Source organism: Pelophylax lessonae (genome assembly GCF_965119305.1).
Source record: "Pelophylax lessonae genome assembly, chromosome: 3".
Lineage (NCBI taxonomy): Eukaryota > Metazoa > Chordata > Amphibia > Anura > Ranidae > Pelophylax > Pelophylax lessonae.
Genome location: NC_138770.1, coordinates 67,818,322 through 67,833,839, shown reverse-complemented (window position 1 = coordinate 67,833,839; position 15,518 = coordinate 67,818,322). Strand labels below are relative to the sequence as shown.

General features: G+C 46.6%; 1 protein-coding gene across 1 annotated transcript in view; it reads left to right on the top strand.

The window, feature by feature from the left end:
* The window catches only part of LOC309550332 (uncharacterized protein), a gene marked incomplete at both ends in the record, with an annotated part of 34,114 nt that extends 29,043 nt beyond the window's left edge, over positions 1-5,071 (top strand). The window contains one exon of the mRNA XM_082250729.1: positions 3,483-5,071. Coding sequence (XP_082106855.1) covers positions 3,483-5,071 — 1,589 coding nt within the window. The remainder of the gene's footprint in view (positions 1-3,482) is intronic.
* Positions 5,072-15,518: the final 10,447 nt, after the last annotated feature.

Sequence of the window (15,518 nt, the reverse complement as noted above, 5' to 3'; positions counted from 1 at the left end):
CTCTTCCTCCTCCATCCCACGTCCTCCTCCTCCTCCAGTCCCCTCTCCTCCATCCCACGTCCTCTTCCTCCTCCAGTCCCCTCTCCTCCATCCCACGTCCTCTTCCTCCTCCAGTCCCCCCTCCTCCATCCCATGTCCCCTTCCTCCTCCAGTCCCCTCTCCTCAATCCCATGTCTTCTTCCTCCTCCAGTCCCCGCTCCTCCATCCCATGTCCTCTTCCTCCTCCAGTTCCCTCTCCTCCATCCCATGTCCTCTTCCTCCTCCAGTCCCCTCTCCTCCATCCCATGTCTTCTTTCTCCTCCAGTCCCCTCTACTCCATCCTATGTCCTCTTCCTCCTCCAGTCCCCTCTCCTCCATCCCATGTCCTCATCCTCCTCCAGTCCCCCCTCCTCCATCCCATGTCCTCATCCTCCTCCAGTCCCCCCTCCTCCATCCCATGTCCCCTTCCTCCTCCAGTCCCCTCTCCTCCATCCCATGTCTTCTTCCTCCTCCAGTCCCCGCTCCCCCATCCCATGTCCTCTTCCTCCTCCAGTTCCCTCTCCTCCATCCCATGTCCTCTTCCTCCTCCAGTCCCCTCTCCTCCATCCCATGTCTTCTTTCTCCTCCAGTCCCCTCTACTCCATCCCATGTCCTCTTCCTCCTCCAGTCCCCTCTCCTCCATCCCATGTCCTCATCCTCCTCCAGTCCCCCCTCCTCCATCCCATGTCCTCATCCTCCTCCAGTCCCCCCTCCTCCATCCCATGTCCTCATCCTCCTCCAGTCCCCCCTCCTCCATCCCATGTCCTCTTCCTCCTCCAGTCCCCTCTCTTCCATCCCACGTCCTCTTCCTCCTCCAGTCCCCTCTCCTCCATCCCATGTCCTCTTCCTCCTTCTGTCCCCTCTTCTCCATCCCACGTCCTCCTCCTCCTCCAGTCCCCTCTCCTCCATCCCACGTCCTCTTCCTCCTCCAGTCCCCTCTCCTCCATCCCACGTCCTCTTCCTCCTCCATCCCACGTCCTCCTCCTCCTCCAGTCCCCTCTCCTCCATCCCACGTCCTCTTCCTCCTCCAGTCCCCTCTCCTCCATCCCACGTCCTCTTCCTCCTCCAGTCCCCTCTCCTCCATCCCACGTCCTCTTCCTCCTCCAGTCCCCTCTCCTCCATCCCACGTCCTCTTCCTCCTCCAGTCCCCTCTCCTCCATCCCACGTCCTCTTCCTCCTCCAGTTCCCTCTCCTCCATCCCATGGAGAAGGAAATGAAGGTTGGATCAATTCAAGACTAGGGCCCACATCCTTAAATATATAAGACGGAACAATGAGGAAAGAAATGCCTCTAAGGGGGACTTTAAAGGCCAAACATTGAAGTGACTCGAGAGTCAAGTATAAAAAATAAAAATATCAAGGAATATGTATAAAAAATACAAAATCGCTTTATTACAACAAGAAATCAATAACATCATTGCATAGATGAGCTGGCGTACATGCAGGTATTAGAGTGCCAGACCAATTGAACAGACATAGAGAAACCTATATAATATTCATGGATAGACACTGTAAACTGAATCAAACCCCCTGTTGCCACCAACTGATGCGTTTCAGAGATTCCTCTTTCTTCAGAGGTACGGGGTACAAGTGGGTACAGTGTCTATTCAATAGATCGCACAACCAGAATGGTCAGCTCAAACAATAAAAACAGAAGAAACATTGGTGTCCCTTTCATTTGCTCAGCCCAAAATCATACATAAAAAAAAGGAAATTGCAGGTAAGTAGGTCAGAACCTACTAGTAGGTCAGGGCATGGCGAACAGCCCGGATATACATTCTTGAAGTTGGTCAGTGGATATATTGTATTGCATGCCACATGAACAAAGCCAGGACAGTGTCTCTCCCCCCTCATCCCATGTCCTTCTCCTCCAGTGCCATCTTCCCCCATCCCATGTCCTTCTCCTCCAGTGCCATCTTCCCCCATCCCATGTCCTTCTCCTCCAGTGCAATCTTCCCCCATCCCATGTCCTCCTCCTCCAGTCCCTCCTCCTCCATCTCATGTCCTCCTCCTCCATCTCATGTCCTCCTCCTCCAGTCCCACCTCCTCCATCTCATGTCCTCCTCCTCCAGTCCCACCTCCTCCATCTCATGTCCTCCTCCTCCAGTCCCACCTCCTCCATCTCATGTCCTCCTCCTCCAGTCCCACCTCCCCCATCTCATGTCCTCCTCCTCCAGTCCCACCTCCTCCATCTCATGTCCTCCTCCTCCAGTCCCACCTCCTCCATCTCATGTCCTCCTCCTCCAGTCCCACCTCCTCCATCTCATGTCCTCCTCCTCCAGTCCCACCTCCCCCATCTCATGTCCTCCTCCTCCAGTCCCACCTCCCCCATCTCATGTCCTCCTGCAGTCCCATGTCCTCCTCCTCCAGTCCCATCTCCTCCATCCCATGTCCTCCTCCCCCTCCAGTCTAGAGAGAGAACGAGGGAGAGAAGGAGAGACAGAGTGAATGAGAGAGAGAGAGAGAGAATGAGAGAGTGAATAAAAGCGAGAAGGAGGGGAGAGATAGGGGGAGAGAGAAGAAGCAGAGCAAAAAGAGAGGGGGCTGTTCTGGGTGCGGAGGGCTCACTCACCAGTTATGTCTCCCCCAGGGTCATGGCAGCTACCAGCTATCCTTTTAAAGTTGCCCCCCAGCTGCCCACAGAACTCCTTTCACAGCACAGTGCATTGCATTCAGGTGGGCAGGGTTGAACGGACAAAAATGGGAGGCACACACAGACACAGACACACAGACTCCACCTCCTGCTCTGGGTCTTGTTAACCTGTGCAGCTTTTTACAGGGCATCAAAGCAGCCCCCTGACCCAGTCCACCACTGCCCTCGAGACACCCAGGCCCCTCAGGATGCCTGGGCTCCCTAAATGTGTGTTGGCTGTCGCCACCTGATGGCGGCTTTGTTTACCGCAACAGCTCACACCAACCCTAGTTACACCACTGTACTAGTACATTATGAGAGATTTACCTAAAAACTGAGCCCTCCAGTGCTGGGCTGTCACAGCTCTCCCTGGTGCTTACATCTTAACCCAGTCTTCCTTCCATGTTCTGAATCATCAGCCACTTGAATGGCCAAGCTGCAGTAACATCACTCTCGTGCATGCACATGGGAGTCACTTCGCCAGGGCACACACAGCGGGCCATAAATGCGGTCCAAGCTGCACATGCACTGCTCAAATTGCATTTCCGCTGACAGGCGGGGGGGGGGGGGGATATTTACAATTGAAGAGCCCTCTAGGGTCTCTTCTCCTTTAAAAAAAAAAAACTGCCTGTCAGTGGATTTTTTTAGCAGATTTTGTCATTCTTGAGTTTCTATACCACTTTAATGATCGCCCCCGTATGTTTCTAACATTCACAGGTACATTTTTGTGGCGCAGACTAATTTTATTATATTATTTTTGATGATCTTAAAAGGTCATACCATGTGAAATTGAACAGTTATAACATGTTACTGACAGTGATTTCTTTTAGCAGATTGCATGAACTGTGAGGAGTTAGTGATCGGTGACTTTTACAATACACCAAGCATGAAGAGAGAACACACATTACCACCAACACTCCTCACCAAAACGCATAACAGGCCAAAGAAGGTAACAAAGACATGTGCGTATGTTAACGAGGTGCCCAGGCAAATAAAAAAAGAAGGTGGGCATTCAGATCTGGTTGAGGTCTCTCTACCAAACGGTTATGATGGTATGTCGCAGAAGATATTCTCAGTAAAGAGTACTTTATCTTCAGCAATTCTTGAACCCCTTGAGGATCATGATGTTACTCTGCGAAGATCTGATTCAGTGCACCCTTGCAAAATTTGCAATAAAGCCTTTCCCAGCCGCTCCCTTTTATGGAACCACACGCTGGTTCACTGCATGGAAAAGCCATTCCTCTGCCAGGACTGCGGTAAGGGTTTCTCTCGAAGAGATTACCTGAAATCTCACCGCCGGTTACACACAGAAGAAAACCCTTACAATTGCCCAGAATGCAACAGTAGTTTTCCCAACAAACCGACCCTGAGACAGCACCGCCAGGACCAACATAACAGGTTGGACCACAGGCTGAAGGAGGTGAAACTGCTGCTCCGACAAGACCCCTCCTGCCCGATGCCCATCCTGGCCACCAAAGGCAGCCACGTGTGTGATGTATGCAAGAAAAGCTTCACCAAATCGTACAATCTGAAGGTCCACCAGAGAATTCACTCAGGTGAGAAGCCTTACCAGTGTCCGAAGTGTGGCAAGTGTTTCTCGCAGAACATTGGGCTGAAGATCCACCAGACCACGCATGAGGAGTGGGCGCATGAGGCCAGCCGGTTCCGAAGAGCCAAGCCCACTGCCCCACCAGAGAAGGTCCACAAGTGTGAGGTGTGTGAGAAGAGCTTTACTAAGTCATACAGCCTGAAGGTCCATCTCAGAGTCCACTCGGGAGAAAAGCCTTACCAGTGCGATGAATGCCACAAAGCCTTCTCCAAGAACAACCTACTGACTGTACACAAGCGCATTCATAGCGGGGAGCGCCCTTACCATTGTCCGGAGTGCCCGAAGCGCTTCAGCGCATTGTCCCACCTCCGTGTCCACAAGAGAACTCACTCTGGAGAGCGGCCTTACCAATGCACTGAGTGTGCCAAGAGCTTCAGTGACTACTCTTCCATGGTGCGCCATCAGCGCATCCACTCAGGCGCCAAGCCCTACCTCTGCACCATCTGCAGCAAGAGCTTCCGGGAGAAGTCCCACCTCACCGTGCACAGACGGATTCATACCGGCGAGAGGCCCTACAACTGCAGCCAGTGCGAGCGGGCGTTCAGCGACTGCTCCTCTTTTGTCGAGCATCAGAGAAACCACGTGGGGGCCAGACCGTACAATTGTGACGTGTGCGAGAAAAGCTTTACCAAGGCCTATACACTAAAGATTCACCTCCGGGGTCACAGCGGGGAGCGGCCATACAAATGTAGCCACTGTCCGCGCAGCTTCAGTATCAACTATCAGCTGAAGGTCCACGTCAAGACGCATGAAGTCAGCGAACAGGCCGTTCCACCGACCATTATACCAGACTCCATTTTTGTAGAGCAGTAGTTACTTTGTACACGATGGACATGAACTCTTAGACACAAGCCAAGTAGTTTAATTCTAGGCCATAGCCCAGTAGCACTTAATTTACTAAAGACTTATTGGGATACAAGTTCTACTGGCAATGCTGTCATATTGGGCTTGCTGGGTGCAGTATGAGCCCAGCCCCGGGTCACCTTCTGTAAGATATTTTAATCGTAAAATGTGTGTATAAAATGTATTAAATGTAAAAGTAAACATCATGAGCAATAGATCTGTGTGAGGATCCTGAGGCAGAAGCGTCCACACTGGCCTCCCAGGCCTCAGACATTTTCAACATCACTATGGGAGTTGTCACTGCCTAGGTTTTCTCTGCAGGCAGGGAATCGGATCAGATCAGCTCCCATATGAGGCTTCTCATATAGGCCCTTTGAGGGAGGATCTTAATAAAGGGTTAGTCCACCTAAAACTGATATTTCAGTGTTTGGTTGATGCTGGAGAGTCAAACCACCTAACAGTTTCTGAAGACTCTCATGGTGAGATCCCTGCACACCTGCGTGTTATGCTGAGTACACACCATCCTTGTGCTAGGTTCCCAGGTATGTAAATAGATAAAGTGCAGCGCCAAAAAATGAACAAATAAACAGAACAGTTTCCTGTATACTTTAAAGGTTATGTGCCTTAACAGATATGAGCAAATAAGACCTTAGCTACTGGAAGTCCATAGGAGTCACAGGGATAAAGACAGTCCAACCAAGGTGAAGAAGAATCATAACCAGATAGAAAAATAAGTCCCTTAGGGAAATAGATGGTAAATTGAAGACAAAGGAAAGATCCCAGCTGCCAAGGATGAGACCTAATTCCACCGTCGTGCAACGCACGGATATACCCTTACCGGGAGATGTAGACCCCCCAATCAGTGTTTGCCAATCTCACGCTCCTTAATCTTGTCCAGTATAGATGAAAAATCCCCCAGATCGCATCAGGTCACACAGACCTATGGAGCAAACACTGATCGGGAGAGAAGGAGGAGTAAGGGGAAGGAGGAACACCGGAGGCAATATCTTATCCCATTGAGGTTAACATACCAGAGGAAAACTGTGGTGGAGGAGACAGTTGGAGGATTGATCCATCCTAACTGAATACGGATCAAGGGCTCCATAGGTCTGTGTGACCTGATGCGATCTGGGGGATTTTTCGTCTACACTGGACAAGATTGAGGAGCGTGAGATTGCCCAACACTGATTGCGGATGATGTTTATCCATTATATCAGGGGTGTCAAACGAAATTTCATCGCGGGCCGCATCAGCATTATGGTTGCCCTCAAAGGGCCGGTTATACGTATCTGTAAGATTAGATGTCCAGAGCAGCTCATGCCCTACATCTACACCCTTACATGATATGTCAAGAGCCCCCCACCATCATAAGTCAAGAGTCACCCACCCTTCCTTACATCACAATGCACCCCCTTATCTTGTGCTACTGCCAGGAAGAAGATGTGGGTGGATCTTGGAAAAAAATGTGCAAGGTCTGGAGAAGGACCAGAGGAGGGCTGGAGTCAGCTTCCAGAGTCTGCTGAATGCTGAGACCAGGGGAGGCAGAGAAAAGGTGGTGTTGTGGCTGCACAAAGAGGTGCAGGATCTGTAGGATTAGCTCTGCCCTCCTCTCTGCTGCAGACTGCTGAGAAGAGATGGTGGGCAAAGACGAGCCTTTCTGCAACAGCACAGAGAAGTACAGGATCTGGCAAAGGAGTTCTGTCCTCTCTGCTGTCGACTACTGAGACAAGGTGGGGGCAGAGACAAGGGGTGTGCCACAGATGCAGAAGAGGTGCGAGGGCCATATGAAATTGCCTGGGGGGCCGCATTCGGCTCGCGGGCCTTGTGTTTGACACCTGTGCATTATATACACAAGCTCATCTGACCACTTATTAATTTGGGGGTCTACATCTTCCGGTAAGGGTATATCCGTGCGTGGCATGACGGTGGAATTAGGTCTCATCCTTGGCAGCTGGGATATTTCCTTTGTCTCCAATTTACCATCTATTTCACTAAGGGACTTATTTTTCTATCTGGTTATGATTCTTCTTCACCTTGGTTGGACTGTCTTTATCCCTGTGGCTCCTATGGACATCCAATAGCTAATGTCTTATTTGCTCATATCTGTTAAGGCACATAACCTTTAAGGTATACAGGAAACTGTTCTCTTTATTTATAGAGGGTTGGTGAAATTCTCGCGCTGTCTCTCTAATTATTGTCTACAAAATAGGCACCTTTAATGCTGCAGGTACTAAAATTGGTAACCTACACAATACAGATAAATAAAGTTGGGGGGAGTACCGCGCTTTAAAAGTGCTTAAATAACATAGAAAAAAATATATAAATATGTAAATAAGTGAAAAAGTGCCAAAGTGCTTCTTAAATAATATTAAAATTAATGTGTCTTAATGTATACAATAATACAATCCAATACAATTCATACAATAAATATAATAGGTGATGAAATATTCACTAAACAAAAATAGATCTTATCGAAACCAACTATATCAATCCATTATACAGTGAAAAATTTATATAAAATTAAAATCGGTGACTTATTTAAATATAAAAAGTGCTCTAAATAGGTGATATCCAATAAAGTGCTGAAGTGTCCTTTTAAAATTATTTTTATAAATATATAGTGTGATGAACACAATCTTCTTAATCCAAATTTCACATGCAGGTGCTTCGTGCGGTGCCCACTAGGTGTCCTAAGCGCTCACCTCACTGCTCCTTTAAAAGAGCCTTAGGTTGTATTCCCCAGTATACTGTTCCTTCCTCCTTATTGGCATATATGTACCATTATAAATCCTTGGTTATATCTCCCTTGTAAATGCAGCTATCTTCCAGGGGATATATGCGGTTCTTTGTATCTCCAAAAAAATCAAATTGGGCCCAACATAGTGAAGTACGTCCCATAAATTTTATTTAGAAAAGTAAGAGTAACACTCACATTGCTTTGCGTCTTGTTTCTAGCATAACATACGATCCTTTGCCGATACGTCACTTCCGGTTTAGCTATCCTACGCGTTACGCTGCGTCATCACGCAGCTTCTTCCAGAGATCCCTGGAAGAAGCTGCGTGATGACGTAGCGTAACGCGTAGGATAGCTAAACCGGAAGTGACGTATCGGCAAAGGATCGTATGTTATGCTAGAAACAAGACGCAAAGCAATGTGAGTGTTACTCTTACTTTTCTAAATAAAATTTATGGGACGTACTTCACTATGTTGGGCCCAATTTGATATTTTTGGAGATACAAAGAACCGCATATATCCCCTGGAAGATAGCTGCATTTACAAGGGAGATATAACCAAGGATTTATAATGGTACATATATGCCAATAAGGAGGAAGGAACAGCATACTGGGGAATACAACCTAAGGCTCTTTTAAAGGAGCAGTGAGGTGAGCGCTTAGGACACCTAGTGGGCACCGCACGAAGCACCTGCATGTGAAATTTGGATTAAGAAGATTGTGTTCATCACACTATATATTTATAAAAATAATTTTAAAAGGACACTTCAGCACTTTATTGGATATCACCTATTTAGAGCACTTTTTATATTTAAATAAGTCACCGATTTTAATTTTATATAAATTTTTCACTGTATAATGGATTGATATAGTTGGTTTCGATAAGATCTATTTTTGTTTAGTGAATATTTCATCACCTATTATATTTATTGTATGAATTGTATTGGATTGTATTATTGTATACATTAAGACACATTAATTTTAATATTATTTAAGAAGCACTTTGGCACTTTTTCACTTATTTACATATTTATATATTTTTTTCTATGTTATTTAAGCACTTTTAAAGCGCGGTACTCCCCCCAACTTTATTGTTCTCTTTATTTGTTCATTTTTTGGCGCTGCACTTTATTTATTTATGTATTGCTGGTGATTTATCATGTCATTTTGTGCTGGCAGCCCTGTTTAACCAAGTTGATGGTAATAAGCCTTTTGGTCTACCATCTACCAGTGTTTTTGACCAAGTGCGGCTTTTTACTTCCCCATCCCAGGTATTTAAACCTGCTGTGCCCATTATAAGAGGTTCCCACCATCCCTTTCCTGCATTCCGGGGTCTGTACACCTGCTGTCCCCATTATGAGGGGCTCCCACCATCCCTGATGGCTTGATTTTTATATTAACCCCCTTCATGCCTAAGCCTTTTTCTGACATTTGTTGCTTACATTTTTATAGCAGAGACCCTAGAGAATAAAATGGTGGCCGTTGCAATATTTTGTCACACTGTTTTTGGGGAGCGGTCTTTCAAATGCAAATTTTTTGGAAGAAATACATTTTCATGAAATAAAAAAAATTTAAAAAAAACAGTAGCATTAGCCCAATTTTTTGTATAATGTGAAAGATGATGTTACGCTGAGTAAATGGATACCTAACATGTCACACATTAAAATTGCGCACACTTGTGGAATAGCGACAAACTATAGTACTTAAAAAATCTCTGTAGGAGACGCTTTAAAAAATGTTAATGGTTACCCGTTTGGAATTCGAGGAGGTCATGTGCTAGAATTATTGCTCTCACTTTAACGATCACAGCGATTCCTCACATGTGTGGTTTGAACACCGTTTACTTATGCGGGCATGACTTACGTATGCGTTCCCTTCTGCATGCAAAATACGGAAGGATTGGGACACTTTAAATGTTTTTTTTCTTATTTATTCTATTTATTTTTGCACTGTCTTTTTAAAAAAAAATAAATAAATTTTGATCACTTTTAGACCCCGTTCACACTGGGGCGATCCGACTTGCTGGGGCGACCTCACAGGTCGCGGTGAGCAGCTCGCACCGCGACCTCGGATCGGTCGGCACGGACTTCATAACATTGAAGTCTATGCAGGTCGCTCCAGGTCGCCCCAAAGAAGCTCCGGACCCTTTTTCTAATTTGGAGCGACTTGTGTCGCTCCTATTAGAACGGGTCCACAGCTTCTCTATGGCAGGCAACCAGGTCGCCTGACAGGTCGCCCCAGTGTGAACGGGGTCTTATTGCTGTCACAAGGAATATAAACATAAACATCCCTTGTGACAGTAATAGGCAGTGGCTGGTACTCTTATGGAGGGATCTGGGGTCTAAAAAACCCAAACACCTTAAAAGCATTCAAAAGCCAAGTTTGGCTGTTTTTGAATAGTGCCTTTTTTTTTTTTTTTTTAATTTGGCCTCTTTACCCACTTGCGCCCTGCCCACCGTACATTTACTGCGGCACTCTGCCGCAGCTGGGCAAAGCGACGTAGTACTACGTCGTTCGCTCAGGCGCTTGTGGGGGGGGGGGCGCGCTCCCACCCCCTGCTCGTTCCCTGGGGAGCCAGCGCGTGTGACCGGCGGCTCCAATGGCCGCCGAGCACTCGCTATCTCCCGCAGCAGAGGGAGAAAGACAGACGGCTGATGTAAACACAGCCGTCTGTCATTCTCCCTTATATTATCACAGAGGCTATGCGATCCTGCTATATAGGATCACATGTCTCTGTGATGATCTCACAAGCCACGCCCCCTGACAGTTAGAATCACGCCCCTAGGGACACACTTAACCCCTTGATCACCAGTAAAGTTAACCCCTTCCCTGCCAGTGTCATTTTTACAGTAACAGTGCATATTTATAGCACTGATTACTGTAGTAATGTCACTGGTACCCCCAAAAGTGTCAAAAATGTCAGTTAGGGGTCCGATCTGTCCGCTGCAATGTCGCAGTCCCACAAAAAAAAAAAATCGCAGATCGCCACCACTAGTTTAAAAAAAAAACAATAAAAATGACATAAATCTTTCCCGTAGTTAGTAAACGCAATAACTTTTGCGCAAACCCAATAAAAATACGCTTATTGCGATTTTTTTTTTTTTTTTTACCAAAAATATGTAGTGGAAGACAAATTGGCCTAAAAAATTTTGATTTTTACATTTTTTTTTGAGATTTTCATATAAAAAATGTGAAAAATATTGTTATTTTTTCAAAATTGTCGCTATTTTTTTGTTTTATAGCGCAAAAAATAAAGTCGCACTGGTGATCAAATACCATCACAATAAAGCTCTGTTTGTGGGGGAAAAAAGGACATCAATTTCATTTGGGTGCAGCGTCGCACTACCGCGCAATTGTCCGTTAAAGTAACGCAGTGCCGAATCGCAAAATAGGCCCTGGTCATTGAGCAGCCAAATCCTCCTGGGCTAAAGTGGTTAAGGCTCCAGTAACCGGAAGGGATGTCATGACATCGCTTCTGGGTTTGTACATCGGAGACCTGATCAGAGCCGATTCCAGCTTTTGTTCGTGTCTTCGGCCAGCCGTTGGAACGGGAGACCCCAGTGAGCCGTGGAAGGCAGCGCCTTGTAATCACAACCGAGCAGCTACTTAGTTGCATCGGTTGTAATTACAAGAAATTACCGTGGCTCTAAACAACGGTACCGGGTTGATCCCACTAGCTGCAGGCATCACCCCAGTACAATCTCCCCGGTGAGCAGGAATTACGGAGAGGAGATCCCACTGTTGGTCTTCTGCTTACCATACCCCAACTAAAGCTGAAATATTACTTTTGGATAGGCTGACCCTTTTAAGTACTGCATTTTAAAGTGAATATGTACTCCTTTTTCATTCTGGGCAACAGGTTCATTTATTGTAGGGACCCTTCAAGCTAAACGCTGCACTTAGCCCCCCATCCACCACTGCCCACTCCCACACCCCAGTGGTCACCATGATTTTATTTTTTCAGCCTTATCCAGTCTGGTCACCTGATATGCAAGGTCCTATGTGGACTTTTTCCTGGTGGTGGGTGGTCTCCAGTGATGCAGATGTGATGATGGCATCACCTTTCCTTGCATCATTATACAGGGCACCGTTGTAATGTCACTTTAAGCGGACCTCCTTGAAATTCTTCAGTCTTCCGAGTTTAATATTGCTGGGCATCTTGTGGCTTCTTTTGTCATCCTGAATTTTGCCCAGAGTTGAGCTTTAGGCCATTGAGTTGAGCATTAACCACTTTACCACCGGAGGATTTTGCTGTCTTCCGTCCAGGCCACTTTTTGCGATTCGGCGCTGTGCGACTTTAACTGACAATTGCGCGGTCGTGCGACGCCGTACCCAAACGAAATTTACGTCCTTTTTTTCCCATAAACAGAGCTTTCTTTTGGTGGTATTTGATCACCTGTGCGATTTTTACTTTTTGCGCTATAAACAAAAAAAGAGCGTTTATTTAAAAAAAATATATATATATTTTTCTCATTTTTTTATATGAAATTCCCCCCAAAAAAAATGTAAAAATCAAATTTTTTTTAAATTTTTGGCCAATTTGTTTTATGCTACCTATGTTTAGTAAAAAAAATCGCAATAAGCGTATTTTGATTGGTTTGCGCAAAAGTTATTGCTTTTACTAACTGAGGGAAAGATTTCTGTCATTTTTGGTGGTTTTTTTTTAACGCGTAATGGCGGTGATCTGCGATTTTTTTTTGCGGGACTGCGACATTGCGGCGGACAGATCGGACCCTTGACTGACATTTTTGACACTTTTAGGGGTACCAGTGACATTTCTACAGTAATCAGTGCTATATATATGCACTGTTACTGTAAAAATGACACTGGCAGGGAAGGGGTTAATTTTATTGGAGAGGGAGGGGTTAATGTATGCCTGGTGCTTACTGACGTGTGGGGGGGAGGTGACTGTGACAGAAGGACAGATCGGATGTCCAGCTATGCTGAACACTCCGATCTGTCAGTCCCTGTCACTATGGAGATCCGCCCGCTGTGTTTACACACAGCGGGCGGATCTCCAGACTCGATCCCCGACGATCGGGGCAGAGCAGCGGCAATCGCCGCTGCTCCTCCCCTGGCCCGACTCCCGCTGTGAATGAACACAGCGGGAGCGAGCCTCCGGCGGCGCGCGAGCGCCGCCCACAAGGAGCGGAGTCCAGCGACGTAGGTCTACGTCGCTGGACGGGATCGCGGCACTTTGCCGCAGTAGCCTCCATGTGAGCGGGGCTAAAGTGGTTAAAGCGATATTAAGGCTGGGTTCACCCTTGTGTGATGCGGGAACCACATCCATTCCTGTGCGGGTTCCCGCATCGCATCTGAATCTCAGGCAGTTAACACTGCGCGCTGCGAACCGATGCAAGTGTCAATATAAGGGTAAAGGCACCCCCAAATTGGTTCGCAGAATGCAGTGCCAACTGTGGAATCAGATTGCATGGGTCTGGAAAAAAAAAGGGTTCTGCACCATTTTTACGTGATTTCAGCAATACAAACTGTATAGCTGAATTCGTACTGCACAGACATCGCAGGTCATGTCCACAGGCATGTGGTGCGAATACCATGCAAGGTCTGCAATCGCATAAGTGTAAACCCAGCCTAAAGCCTTGTTTTTTTTGTTCTTAAATAACAAACCTGTCATACTTACCTGCTCTGTGCAGTGGTTTTGCACAGAGCAGCCCAAATCCTCTGCTTTTTGGGTCCCCCCCCCCCCCCGGCGCTCCTGGCTTCTCTCTTCTTCCGGGTGCCCCCACAGCAAGCAACTTGCTGTGGGGGCACCCAAGCAGGCGTGCTCCTGAGGCATGGCTCTGTGTCCATTCACACATGGAGCCAAGGCTCTGGCCCGCTCTCTCTATCTCCTGATTGGCTCACTGGCTGTTATTGACAGCAGTGGGAGCCAATGGCTCCTGCTGCTGCCAAAAGTCAATTAGGAGTGCGAGTCCCCCGAGAGGCAAGGCTCTTGTGGACATCGCTGGATCTAGAGGGAGCTCAAGTATTTGGGAGGGAGGGGGCTGAAAACAGAAGGTTTTTTACCTTCATGCATAGAATGCATAAAGGTAAAGAAACCTTCAGCCTTTGCAACCACTTTAAAGTGGTTGTAAACCTGATTCATGAAGTTTAACCTGGGCACATCTATCTGTAGTGTTTACTTATCTCTCCTCAAAGCCTTAAGTGGCTTTCTCCTGCTCTGTTTCTCTTCTGTTATCAGCATGATAACTGCTGACAAGTTCTCCGTCAACTGAGATAGAACCAGGCTGAATTTTGTGTCGGAGTGGATGCATAGATAATAGATTAGCAGACAGCTGGTCTATTCACAGCACAGCTCTGCATGTTTCTGCCTATGTGGAGAGGGGGTGTGTGCCTTTCCTCCAATCAGCTATCTCACAGTGCATGGCCAAACTTCCCTCCCACAGGTGAACCAGGAAGAGAAAATTCTAACAGGACGTGCACTTTCTAAACAGTGTAGATAGCTGAAGACAGCACATAATACAAGTAAAATTTTATGTAGGGAGATTTGTTTAATCTCTGTGTATCAGCTGAGACTTATTCACTTCACTGGTTATATGTGAAGGTTTACATCTACTTTAAGGCTTTACCTTGCCTTCTGCTCTGCCCAAGGGCCCCCTGAGATTACCAGCTCAGTGAGTCCAGACTTACACAGGACAGTGCTCACTCCCTCTGACCCTCATATGACAATGATCAGGGCTGGTGTATGGCCACTCCAACAATGAGCGCTGCATTCTGGGCAAGCATGGGTGTCACATCATGGCATCCCAGGGAAGGGGAAGAGTCCCTATGGCAGTGATGGCGAACCTTGGCGCCCCAGATGTTTTGGAACTACATTTCCCATGATGCTCATGCACTCTGCAGTGTAGTTGAGCATCATGGGAAACGTAGTCCCAAAACATCTGGGGTGCCAAGGTTCGCCATCACTGCCCTATGGTAAAGTGTACCTGTTATCCTTCCCAGTGTGAGCCAAGTAGACATTGACTTTAATACATCGATCTATTAAGTACTCCATGTAGATCGCTCTCCTTATTTATACAATGCGTGTGTGTTACTTTTTCCTAGGAAAACATTTTATTTATTTCTAATAAAACTGTTTTGCAAATTCTGTTACTGAGTTTTGTATACTCTTATCTTACCACTAGAGGGCACCCCACTGGACAGAGTTTAGTTGGTCAAATAATCTTGTGACAGTTCACTGAGGGGGGATTTACTAGAACTGGAGAGTGCAAAATCTGTTGCAGCTGTGCATGGTATCCAATCAGCTTCTAACTTTAGCTTGCTCAAGTAAGTTTTGACAAAAATACCTGGAAGCTGATTGGTTTCTATGCAGAGCTGCACCAGATTTTGCACACTCCAAATTGGGTAAATCAATCCCTGAGTTTTTTTCACGGATGACTTCCAAAGTTTTTATTATGATTCTGGGTACAGAAAAGAGAAATAGAGCACAGGACTTTATATCTATAAGGGCCCCTTCACACTTGAGTGATCTGTTGCGATACATTAGCATACATTGTGTTATGGACGGGGTTGCTAACCAACCGTGCACATGCACATTATTTCCTGGGTCATCCAATTAAGAGTTCAGACATAATATGACTCGCGCTATGCCTGATCTCAGCTCAACTTGAATCGGCTGCCTGCGATATACTAGGGTTGAAATCTGTTGTTGTCCTTAAAAGTT